The sequence below is a fragment of the Amphiprion ocellaris genome, chromosome 6 (genome assembly GCF_022539595.1).
Source record: "Amphiprion ocellaris isolate individual 3 ecotype Okinawa chromosome 6, ASM2253959v1, whole genome shotgun sequence".
Classification (NCBI taxonomy): domain Eukaryota; kingdom Metazoa; phylum Chordata; class Actinopteri; family Pomacentridae; genus Amphiprion; species Amphiprion ocellaris.
In genome coordinates, this window is record NC_072771.1 from 1147691 (window position 1) to 1160546 (window position 12856).

A 12856-nucleotide genomic window follows, 5' to 3' on the forward strand; every position below is an offset into this window, starting at 1 on the left:
ACCTACCGACAACTGGACAAAGTTCTAGAGTAGACCTACCGACAACTGGACAAAGTTCTAGAGTAGACCTACTGACACCTGGACAAAGTTCTAGAGTAGACCTACTGACACCTGGACAAAGTTCTAGAGTAGACCTACTGACACCTGGACAAAGTTCTAGAGTAGACCTACCGACCACTGTGAAGTTCTCGGGGTACTTGTGGTGATTTTAGGTGTTTCCTGGCATATTTGAACCTTTCAAGATATTTTTGGCTCTTTTTAGGACAATCTTGTGTCTTTTATGTGGTAATTGTGGCCATTTCGTGGTTATTTTGCATGTTTTGGGCACAATTTGAGTTTTTGTTGCAATTTCACCTGTTTTGTGGTAGTTCTGGTCCTTTCTGTGGTGATTTTGGGTGTTTTTCCTGGCATATTTTAACCTTTCAAGGTAGTTTTGGTCCTTTATGTGCTAAATTTGGTGTTTTTTTGCTGCCATTTCTGAACATTTCTAGGGAATTTTGGCTCCTTTCGGGGTAATTTTGCAAGTCTGTGCTGAATTTGAATTTTTGCCGGTTTCATTTGTTTGTGGTAATTTTGGTACTTCTTGTGATTTTAGGTGTTTTTCTTGGCATATTTGAACCTTTCATGGTAGTTCTGGCTCTTTCTGAGGTGATTTTCCAGCTGTTTTTAGTTGGGAGTTTTTACCAGAACTCATGTATTTTTACCCCTAAAACATACAGTTGTCAGTAGGTATACTATAGAACTTTTTCTCCAGTAGTAAGTTCTAGAGTCAACCATCAGTTAACTCCCCAACTGACTGTTCTAAAACATTTTCATTAACACCAAAAGTTCTGTTTAGATTTGACCTTTTCTTCCTTCAAAAGTTCCTCAAACTGACTCTTTAAACAGACAACTTCAGACTCTTTCATCTCCTGGCTCATTTCTGGCCTCTTTCCTCGTTGATTTCTCTAAAATGTGACCAGTTTAGTTCTCAGATATTTGGTTTACCGTCAGTAAAACTGGAAATGTTTCCTCCAACCAGTAAAAAAAACCAAACCAAACAGGGATTAATTGTCAAGGCATCTTTTGTTTTATTCTCTTATTCATTTTTTTTGACTCAACAAAAAAAAAGTTGGGATTTTAGTGGAAAAAAATGTTAATGCAAAAGAAACTTCCAAAAGTCACAAATGCAGCAACTTGATTTCAACAACAGAATAAAAAAGAAGGGCGGTTTGGTAGGGGGTCGGCTGGATCTCCATTGATAGGAATGTAGAATGGTGGAGGGGCGGGGCCTACAGGATGGGGCGTGGCTACAGGAAGGGTCAGGTGTTGAGCTCAGAGCTGCCCGCAGTCGGCGATGGCGAGCTTGACGCTGGTTTTGCCGCTCTGGCTCCCTTTGCTCTCCATGGTGTTCACCACATCCATCCCCTCCACCACGCTGCCGAACACCACGTGCTTCCCATCCAGCCTGAGGACACCAGAGGACAGGAGACACGTCAGGAGACACGACAGGAGACACGAGAACTCGACAACAAAAACACAACAACTCAGGTTCAACTGCAGAGAGTCTGGAGAGGAAACATGGAGGTAAGAACATCTACAGGACGAGGAGATGGTAGAAGCTTCGGGAGGAACCAACTGGAGGTTCTGGAGAAACGTCTCCCAGAACCTCCAGCTGGTTTCTCCTGAAGCTCCTACGACTAACCAGGAGCTGAGCTGAAAAAAAAAAATTAATAAAGGAGATAGAAGCTGTAAAAATGTAAAGGTCTCCATCATGAGGAGCCTCCATGTTCTCCATAGATCTAGCTTCTCCAGCTCCAGATGTTCTGGGGTTCCTACCAGGAGGTCTTGGCTGTGCAGATGAAGAACTGGGATCCGTTGGTGTTGGGGCCGGCGTTGGCCATGGACAGGATCCCGGGGCCGGTGTGCGTCAGCGTGAAGTTCTCGTCGGCGAACTTGTTGCCGTAGATGGACTTGCCACCGGTTCCGTTGTGGTTGGTGAAGTCGCCGCCCTGGTGGTCAGAAAAGAAAAAGATTAATGCCACAAAACCCAGATCAGAGTTAAAAATCCTGCAGCTACAAAACAACAGAGGCTGAAATAGTGGAGGAAACTGGTTTATTCAACAAATATCGTCGTCACCTGGCACATGAAGCTTGGGATGACGCGGTGGAAGATGGAGCCCTTGTAGCCGAAGCCCTTCTCTCCGGTGCAGAGGGCGCGGAAGTTCTCGGCCGTCTTGGGAACCACGTCAGGACGGAGCTGAAGGAACAAAACCAAACATCAAGACGGAGGATGAGACCAACATCTGGGCTGGTTAGTGAACACATTCCAAATAAAAATGTCTAAGACGACTCTAAATCTGCCCAAAGTGAATTAAACTTGTCAAAATAAATTCTCCAAAATAACACTGTTTATCCGATACGAATAAAATCTGGACACTTGCCCAAAATCTGAGAAAATTGTCCAAAATTGCATTAAAATTTGTCCAAAATTACTTGTGAAAGCCTGAAAAGCATTGTCAAAAACTACCCCAAACGTGTCCAAAGTGACTGAAACTTGTTAAATTGAAAGAGTTGTGGAAAATTATTCAAAATTGGTTAAAAACGACTGAAAAATGGAAACTTGTTGAAAATGACTGAGAAAAACTGGTCAAAAAATTGATCAAATTAACTAAAATAATCCAAAATATTGTCCAAAATGACAAACTTTTGCAAAATCAGTGTAAAATGACTCAAAACTGTCTGAAATAAACTCAAACAAAAAAATGGTCAAATAATGTTCAAATAAAGTATAAAAAAAGGATTTAAGCTGTCCAAAATGGCACAAATTTGTAAATTTGGACATTTTTGGACAAGCATTGAGTCATTTTTGGTACTTTTTTAATTTAATGTTGCTTTTAGGGCTGAAACGAGTCCTCGAGTTATTCCAGTAATTCGATTACTAAAATTTCTCGAGGGAAAATTCTCGTAATCGAGGCTTCGTTTAATCAACTACATGCTAGACCCCAGGTTAAGAAATGACGGGCCGCGGTACGAAGACGGAACCAGACTTCATTCGATACAAACCAAGTCCTTAAATTTGACGGGACGCTTCTATTTTAACCAGCGCAGCTTTTCTACTGTTATGGCAGGAGAACCAACCAGTTCATGGTCTAAACATCGTCTAAACTAGCTGTCAGTGAACTAAAACCAGGACAGATTCAGCTGCTGCAGATTATTTCTGCCTCAAATACTTTCAGAAATACTTTTCCCTGAAGGGTTTTTGAAATAAAAGAAAAAGTTTGTGGCTGAGCTGCTGTGTTTATCCGACTCATCTGCAGGACTGTCCAGTTGAAAGCTCGGTCATGTGACCACATGGCGGCCTGCTGAAGCTCAGCGCCGTCATGTGACCATGTTGTGGTCCAATAGTGACCGCCCAACATGCGTGTGATTTTCAGATGTGGTACGTTTACATGCAGGAAAAACGCATCTGGTGACACGTAGCTTCACTGTATGTTTTCTGTAAATATTCAGGCACCGGCGGCAGAGTTTGGCTCAAACAAATAAATAAATAAATAAAAAAGGATTACGCTGTCAATCAAGTTCATCTACCAATGGAACGAGGGAATGCAGCTTTTGCACTCAACCAAATGAATATCAGTAGCCAATGGGAAGTAGAGGGTGTGTCCAGGACGGTTATTTCTGTTGCACAGCGCTCACTGTAACGTGATTGGCTAGTGTGGAATCCCGTTACTCCACAGAATAATTGATAGAATACTCCATTACTAAAATAGTTGACGGCTGTAGTTTTAATTGCTTTGCTAAAGTTTTACACTATTTTTGACTAACGTGGAAACTTGTTCAAAATCACTGAGAAAAGTGGACTATAATGGCACAAATTATCTAAAATAATCAAAAAACTGCTAAAATTACTCAAAATTAACACTTCGGCTGCAAGTCAGATGTTGGAGAAAATACTTCCAAATAAAAAGCTCCAAAACGACTTAAAATGTGTCCAAAGTGATTTAAATTTGTCAAAAAAATTCACAATAACTGGTCCAAAATAACACTAATTTATCTGTTCCGATCAAAACCTGGAAATTTGTTCCAAAAATCACTGAGAAAATCAACCAAAATTGCTTTAAAATTGGTCAAAAATGGCTGAAATTTCTCAAATAATTGAAATAATTATGCAGAATGACTCAAAATCAGTTATATGCCTGAAGCCTGTTTCAAAATGACAGGGAAAAACTGGTCAGCTGGCTGAAATTTCCCAAAATTACTCAAAATTAGCACTCTTGCTGTGAGCCAGACATTAATGAATAGATTGCCAAATAAAAAGCTACAAAACTCAAAATTTGCCTAAAGTGAGTTCAATTTGTTAAAAAAAAAAAAGAAAAAAGAAAAAAAATCACAATAAATTCTCCAAAACAACAAAAGTTTACCCGTCACGATCACAACCTGGAAATTTGTTCCAAAATCAAAGAAAATTGCTAATTGCTTTAAAATCGGTCAAAAAACAGCTCAAACTTCTCCAAAAATAATTGAAAAAAATTGCACAAAATGATTCAAAATGAGTTAAACACGTCTGAAGCCTGGAAACTTGTTGAAAATAACTGAGAAAATTGATCAAAGCTCCTAAAATCAAGGAAGTTGGCCAACATGACTCAAAATTTGCCCAAAGAGATTTTAAACTTACCAAAATAATTCAAAATAAATTGTCCAAAATAACAAATCTGATATGACAAATCTGGAAACTTGCTTTAAAATAACTGAGAAAATTGGTCAGAAATGGCTCAAATTTCCTAAAATAAGAGAAATTGGCTAAAATGACTCAAAATGTCCAAATTTAGCAGCTGTGAGCCAGAAGTCAGTCAGTGAACAGACTTTTCTAACTTTGCTGCAGCAGAGTTGCTAAATCTGTTCACTGACTGACTTGTGGCTGCAGTCACTTTATCAGAGACGTGTGGCGCAGCTCATTATGCAGCGACGCAAATCACAAACCTGCAGGTCAGAGTCTGGAAACTGATTTACAGCCGCAACGATCAACATGTTCACAAGTTAAACACTAGTTTCACCGCCAGGAGGACAGAAACCCAAAATATTCACTGAAGAAAACAAACATGCAGCACCAGTCAGACAGAATGCGACGCTGCAGCACTGCACCATGCTGCATGTCAGAGAGGGAGGAGCTGCTGCAGCTGCTGCATGGCTTCATGCAGCAGAAACACGACCTGCAGCTCTGGTTACCTGGACGTCTGAACACACCTGGACTGAACGTAGCAGAGATCAGAGCTTCGTTTAGAGTTAAAGACTGAGTTGAAACACAGAATTATCATAATGATCAATTACAGCTTTCTGAAAGCTGCTGGAGATAAAGACAAGCAGAGGCATGGATTTAATATTTTATCTACATAATCGTTTAAAAGTTTGGGGTCACTTAGAAATGTCTTTATTTTTAAATAAAAGCAGATTTTCTTCAATGAAGAAAACATTAAATGAATCCTAAAGAAAGTCTAGACATTAAGTAGCTTTGATTCCTCTGGACTTTGTCATTTTTATCATTTTATGTCTCACTTTTGTCATTCCATTTTCAATTTTTGCCATTTTACGTCTCATTTTTGATAACCTTTTGATAATTAACATGTTAATTAAAGTGCAGACACCTGAAACTGAACCTATAGCTGGTCATTAATGAGCTGCAGGTGGATTGTGTCTTAAATCTGTCCTCCTGCAGGTGGATTGTGTCTTAAATCTGTCCTCCAGCAGGTCCGACATGTTTCTCTGCAGTCTGTCGGTTCCGCCCATCACGGAGCACAAAATGGCTGGACGGTTAGCAGCATGCTAGCCGTTAGCCTGCAGATATAAATAACCTGGGTAACAATGGAGCCACTATCGGCGCCATCATGACTTATGTAACGTCCTGCTTACTCACGGCGGCCACGCGGAGCTGCTCGGCGGGTACATCCGCATTTTTACCCCAGATAGGGCTCCCCTCCCCCCGCTGACAGACCGCGCCGGCGCCGCGGAACTTTCCAGAACCGCTGCACCGTTTCAGCTAACATGCTAAAGTAAATACTGGTACTTCCACCGAGTTGTGTTCTGAATGCTCCCCACATCTGGGCTCAAATCACGGGGAGCAGCCGAGGTCCGGCGGTGCTGAAGGCCGCGGAGCTGCAACAAAGAACCGCGCGGGCACACGGCGTCCGGTTAGCATTAGCTGCGGCTGCTAGCTGGCCTGCTCTCTGCGGGGCTTTGGGCTTCTACACACGGCGATAAAAAACGGAACATTGGCTCATAATTCTGAAATGAAATGGTCCCGGTGCCGCTAAATCAGAATGCCACCCGGGTTCCACTACAGGATTGAAACTAGCGTGCTGCTCTCACCACATAACTGTTATCCCTCCATTAGCTCACCGTTAGCTCACGGAGCAGCGCTGGCTACCAGCCACAAACACGTGCACATGGTCCCGCCATGACATCGGTGACAGACCGGCGAGCTGTCCGACGCGGAGCAGCTCAAGCCGCCGTTCATTCAGCCTCGGAGCAGTTAACCAACCAGACGGACACAGACTAGAGCGGCCTCCAGCACCGTGCCGCTGCCCGCAGGCAAACCCTCCTCCACCCGGCCCCTTGACACTCGCTACCAGCGACACGCTGCCTACGGCGACCACTCACCTCCATCACGACCCGCCCGATCGGCTTGCCGTCGGCGGTGATGTCGAAGAAGACTCTGGGGTTGGCCATTTCACGGCTGCAGCGGAGACGGTGACTGAGAGTTTTCCGGTGAGAGGATACGGCGGGCCGCGAGGAACCGAAAAAGATGGAGGTGCGTGGATTAATTTTATATAAGACGCCACTGGGAGGCGGGAAACTACAGCGAGCCAATGAGTCACACGGAGGGTTTATACGGACACGCCTTTCAGCCAATCAGCAGCCGGAGCGGCAGAGTTTGGTTTTTACTGGTCTGTCATTTACCGACACATTTCACGGTACGTTTGATTCTTTCGTCGGGCGGCGCCGCCGGAAGGTTTCCGGACTGTCACCGTGTGACTCCCGCCCCGCTTCGGCGTCCCGGTAAAAGAACTAAACCCACGAGTACCGGAGCAGAGCGCGCCACAGGTGACTGACAGCTGTGGTTTCCAATTGGTGCAGCGCACGCGGTGACTGAACGTCGAGCCCTGCAGCGGGAGCGCGCTCCCGCTGTCAAACGTAGGTGCGCGGTCACGCGGTCAGGGCGCGGTCCGTCCTGTTCTCTGCACGCGGGACAAAGTTAAAATGGAAAGTTTCTGCAGTGACGTCACACAGCTGCTGGCTTCAGAGTTCAGCATAACCTGAAACTAACCCAAAAATAACCTTAAATTAACCTGAAAATAACCTGAAACCAACCCAAAAATAACCTTAAATTAACCCGAAAATCACCTGAAACCAACCCGAAAATAACCTTAAATTAATCCGAAAATCACCTGAAACCAACCCGAAAATAACCTTAAATTAACATGAAAATAACCTGAAACCAACCCAGAAATAACCTTAAATTAACCTGAAAATAACCTGAAACTAACCCAAAAATAACCTTAAATTAACCCGAAAATAACCTCAAACCAACCTGAAAATAACCTTAAATTAACCTGAAAATGACCTGAAACCAACCCGAAAATAACCTTAAATTAACTTGAAAATAACCTGAAACTAACCCAAAAATAACCTTAAATTAACCTGAAAATAACCTGAAACTAACCTTAAATTAACCCGAAAATAACCTTAAATTAACCCAAAAATAACCTGAAACTAACCCAAAAATAACCTTAAATTAACCCGAAAATAACCTGAAACCAACCCGAAAATAACTCTAAATTAACCCAAAAATAACCTGAAACCAACCCGAAAATAACCTTAAATTAACCTGAAAATAACCTGAAACCAACCCGAAAATAACCTTAAATTAACCTGAAAATAACCTGAAACTAACCTGAAAATAACCTTAAATTAACCCAAAAATAACCTGAAACTAACCCGAAAACAACCTTAAACTAATCTGAAAAAAAACTGAAATTAACCCAAAAACAACCTTAAATTAACCCAAAAATAACCTGAAACCAACCCGAAAATAACCTTAAATTAACCCAAAAATAACCTGAAACTAACCCGAAAATAACCTTAAACTAACCTGAAAAAAAACTGAAATTAACCCAAAAACAACCTTAAATTAACCCAAAAATAACCTGAAACCAACCCGAAAATAACCTTAAATTAACCCAAAAATAACCTGAAACTAACCCGAAAATAACCTTAAACTAACCTGAAAAAAAATGAAATTAACCCAAAAACAACCTTAAATTAACCCAAAAATAACCTGAAACCAACCCGAAAATAACCTTAAATTAATCCGAAAATAACCTGAAACCAACCCGAAAATAACCTTAAATTAATTTGAATTTAACCCCATAATAACTTGAAATAAATGGTTGATGTTAGTGAAAATGTCAGCTAAAAGTAACAATGGCTGGCTATAAGTGACAAATAGTGAGGTAAAAATAACAAATAGTTAGCTCAAAGTAACAAATATCTAGCTACAAGTAATAGTGAGCTAATAGCAACAACCAAAAAATTGTCTAAAAGTAATCAAGAGTATGTCGAATGTAATCTAATGTTATCTAAAAATCACAAACAACTTCCTTAAAGTAAAAAGTAGTTAGCAAAAAACAATTAATACTTTGCTAAAAGTAAATAGTTGACAAGTGTCAAATACTGAGCTAATAGCAACAATAATTAGCTATTAGCAACGACAGGTTGGCAAAAAAAATAATAGTTTAACTGTTAAATAACTAAAAGTAAAGGATCAGTGGTAGAATCAGTTCATGGATGAATGAACAGAATGGATAAACGAAGAATAGTCACTAAATGTAATGATGGTAGCAACAATGCTAACATAGCTAAACACTGACTGTTCACTGATATTCATGATGCTCACAGAGTTAAATAATTCCATTTAAAGTCCAGTAAACAGCTGGAACATGACGTCAGAGCTCTGCCGCTCAGCTGACTGTTAATAATCCAGTCTTTGTTTCAGACGCTTTCAGAGCAAACGTTCTTTAACGTCAGTGTCTCGGTTGGGAAGATTTGCTGTTTCTTCATCTGATGTGATAAAAAAACTGAACATCTTCTTCTGCTGCAACGAAAAATGATCTGAAGTCAACCTGAACGATGAGTTCCAACGTGTTTAAGACACCTGAGCAACTGAAAATATTAAGTTTTATTAACAATCAACAGCAGTTTGACATTTTCTCTGAGCAAAATCATCAACAACCAGAACCACGAGTAGTTTCAATCAGAATCCTTAATATTCATATTTTGTCTTTCAAATAATTGCAAACAAGCTAATTTATATACAGTTTTTAAAAAAAGGCAAATGTTAATAAAAACAATCAACATCTGTATAAACAGAGATTTTTAATGTGGACGTTATTTACAGTTTAGCATGTTTTATTTTTTATAGTTAACATGTAAATTAATACTCTGTTCTGTGACTTTATTAGTTATTATTTGTAATTTAACAAAACTGTGAAAATCTGTAGAACTGTGAATCGTTCAAAGGTTTCCTTTCTTTTTTTTTCCTTTATTTGAAGCACCAACAGGCTTCTCTAAGTGTTAATTTACTGAAGTCAGGCAGCATTAGAGGTGAAACTCTGGAGGATCAGCGCTCATCGCCTCCAGGTTTGACTTTTTAGCTCATAGACATCCACCAATGACCTTCAGTGACCTTCAATGACCTCAGATGACCTTTGGTGACCCGTGGTCAATGCTCAGATGAGGCGGTGGACGGCGGCATCATGGAGGCCGATTCTTTCTTCAACCAGTAAAAACAGCTTAAATTTGCTGCTGACAAACTTCACGTCATTTTAAACATTGGACTCGACTTCAGTCCTGTAAGATATTACTTGAAACTTGAAATCAAAGTTTGTGTAAAATCAGACATAACTTGTCCAAAATTACATCAAACTTTCAAAAAAGACCAAAAATGTGTGCAAAACAAGATAAAAATGGTTCAAAGTGACTCAGACTCGTCCAAAATTATTTCAAACTTGTCCCAAAACACTTAAAATGTGTGCAAGATAAGTTAGATGATGATCCAAATGGCTCAAAATAAGTTAAAGATGATTAAAAAAAATTTAAATTTCTCCGAAATGACTCAAAAGTGTCAAAAAATTGAAAGTTGTCCCAGAAGAATCAAAATTAGTATAAAATAAGATACAAATGGTCTAAAATGACTTAAAACGGTCAAATATTACATCAATGGAACATTATTGGTCCTTGAAAATGGAAAAAAAAACTTCAAAATTAACAATCCCAGCTGGTCTAGTGTCTCCATAAAGTTACTGTCAGTGTTTATCTATGAATGGATCCATATTTCTAGTAAAATACAGTCTTTGGTCCACATATCACCAACTTTTGAGGCAAATATGGATTTTTTTGTCCTTTAGACTTGAAACCTGCCCATGATGACTCAGATTGTCCAGAAATGACCTGAAAAGTGTCCAAAAAGACTAAAATTTGTTCAAAATAACATACAAATGGTCTAAAATGACTCAAAATGATCCAAAATCACAATAATGAATCATAAATGGACCTTTAAAATGGAAAAAAAGTGTAAAAACCTCCAATCCAGGCTGGTCTAGTGTCTCCATAAAGTTCCTGTCAGTGTTTATCTATGGATGGATCCATATTTCTACTAGAATACAGTCTTTGGTCCACATTTCACTAAAGATGATTTGAGTCTTGTCTCATATTACTTGAAATTTTACCAAAATTCCTCAAAATTTGTGTAAAATCAGATATAAATGGCACAAAATGACACAAAATTGTCCAAAATCAAACTTTCACAAAAGACCTAAAATGTGTGTAAAATAAGATACGAATGGTTCAAAGTAACTCAAATTGTCCAAAATGATTTAAACTTAAGATTTGTGCAAGATAAAACAAAGACGGTCCAAAATGCCTTGACATTTGTCTGAAATGACTCAAAAATGTAAAAAGAAAAAAAAAAAAGACTTCAAACTTATCCTAGAAGACTCAAAATTAGTATAAAATAAGATTTTAAAAAATGGTCTAAAAAGACTTAAAATCTCCGATCCGGGCTGGTCTAGTGTCTATAAAGGTCCTGCAAGTGTATATCTATGGATTCAATTCAATTCAATTCAATTCAATTCAATTTTATTTATATAGCGCCAATTACAGTCAAATTGTCTCGAGACGCTTTACAGAACCCACATGCCTGAACCCCCAGAGCAGCCCTAAGGAGACAGTGGCAGGAAAACACCCTTTTAACAGGGAAAAAACCTCGAGCAGAACCCGGCTCTAATGTGGGGGGAACCATCTGCTGCTGGCCGGGCGGGTTGAGAGGGACAGAAGAGGTAGAGAGGTAGAGATAGAGGGGTAGAGGTAGAGATAGAGGGATACAGATAGAGGGGTAGAGATAGAGAGGTGGGGGGGTGGGACACAAGGACCATAAAACACAGCCACACATCTGAAGCATCCAGCATCCAGCTCTGGGACCAGGGACACTCGGAGAAAGGACACAGAAAGAAACAGAGTGAATGTAATGCAATAATGGTATATATAGTAAATACATAGGTAGTTAGAGAAGGGCTCAGTGCATCCAGAGAGGTTCCCCAGCAGCCTAGGCCTGTAGCAGCAGAACTAGGGGCAAACTAAAGGGACGTCAAGAGGGGAAGGCAGTTGTGCAAATGAAAACACCAGCTCACCCCGTCAGGGTCCCCCAGTCAGCCCTAACTATAAGCTTTGTCGAAAAGGAAGGTTTTAAGCCTGGTCTTAAAAATAGAGAGGGTGTCCGCCTCCCGAACCCAAACTGGGAGCTGGTTCCACAGGAGAGGAACTGATAACTGAAGGCTCTGCCTCCCATTCTACTTTTAGAGATTCTAGGAACAACAAGTAAGCCTGCAGTCTGAGAGCGAAGAGTTCTGCTAGGATAATATGGTACTATCAGGTCTTTAAGATATGATGGAGATTGGTTGTTAAGAGCTTTATATGTCAGAAGAAGGATTTTGAATTCTATTCTAGATTTAACAGGAAGCCAATGAAGAGAAACCAATATAGGAGAAATATGATCTCTCTTGCTAACTCCCGTCAGTACTCTGGCTGCAGCATTCTGGATCAGCTGTAGATGTTTCAGAGAGCTTTTGGGACAACCTGATATTAAGGAATTACAGTAGTCAAGCCTAGAAGTAACAAATGCATGGACTAGTTTTTCTGCATCACTCTGAGACAGGATGTTCCTGATTTTCACAATATTTCTCAGGTGGAAAAAGGAAGTCCTACAGATTTGTTTTATGTGCGAGTTAAAGGACATGTCCTGGTCAAAGATAACACCGAGGTTCCTCACAGTAGTACTGGAGGCCAATGTAATGCCATCCAGAGTAACTATATGCTTTGAAAGCAATTCTCTAAGATGTTTGGGGCCAAATACAATGACTTCAGTCTTGTCTGAATTTAGTAGTAAGAAATTATAGGTCATCCAGGTCTTTATGTCCTTAAGACAATCTTGCAGTCTAGCTAGCTGATTAGTTTCATTTGGCTTCATAGATAAATACAATTGAGTGTCGTCAGCATAACAATGGAAATTAATACAGTGCTTCCTAATAATGTTGCCTAAGGGAAGCATGTATAATGTGAACAGTATTGGTCCTAAGACATATATGGATGGATCCATATTTCTGCTAAAATCTGATGTGTCCAGAGGCTGGATATCTGTCCAAAATGACTCAAAATCTGTCTAAAAGAAGATAAAGACCTTTTTGAAAATGTCATGAAATTTGTCCAAAATGATTCAACTCTGTGAAAAATGTCTAAAATTATTCAAATTGTGTCCGAAAAAAGA

The 12856-nt window shown here is 40.0% G+C and overlaps 1 protein-coding gene across 1 annotated transcript; it reads right to left on the minus strand.

The window, feature by feature from the left end:
• Positions 1 to 1046: 1046 nt before the first annotated feature.
• On the minus strand, positions 1047 to 6798 carry ppiaa (peptidylprolyl isomerase Aa (cyclophilin A)). The gene is made up of 4 exons (XM_023274342.3): positions 6637 to 6798; positions 2120 to 2239; positions 1819 to 1991; positions 1047 to 1447 (listed from the first exon to the last, which is right to left on the minus strand). Exons 1-4 carry the CDS (start codon positions 6703 to 6705, stop codon positions 1315 to 1317), a joined length of 495 nt encoding a protein of 164 aa, XP_023130110.1. The 5' UTR covers positions 6706 to 6798; the 3' UTR covers positions 1047 to 1314.
• Positions 6799 to 12856: the final 6058 nt, after the last annotated feature.

What these genes read in the sequence shown, in the direction of transcription:
- ppiaa (XM_023274342.3), bottom strand. Translation starts at nt 6,705, where the DNA reads ATGGCCAACCCCAGAGTCTTCTTCGACATCACCGCCGACGGCAAGCCG. An exon ending in TCGGGCGGGTCGTGATGGAG is followed by an intron (nt 2,240 to 6,636) that starts GTGAGTGGTCGC and finishes TTGTTCCTTCAG; the next exon opens with CTCCGTCCTGACGTGGTTCC. An exon ending in TCCCAAGCTTCATGTGCCAG is followed by an intron (nt 1,992 to 2,119) that starts GTGACGACGATA and finishes TCTGACCACCAG; the next exon opens with GGCGGCGACTTCACCAACCA.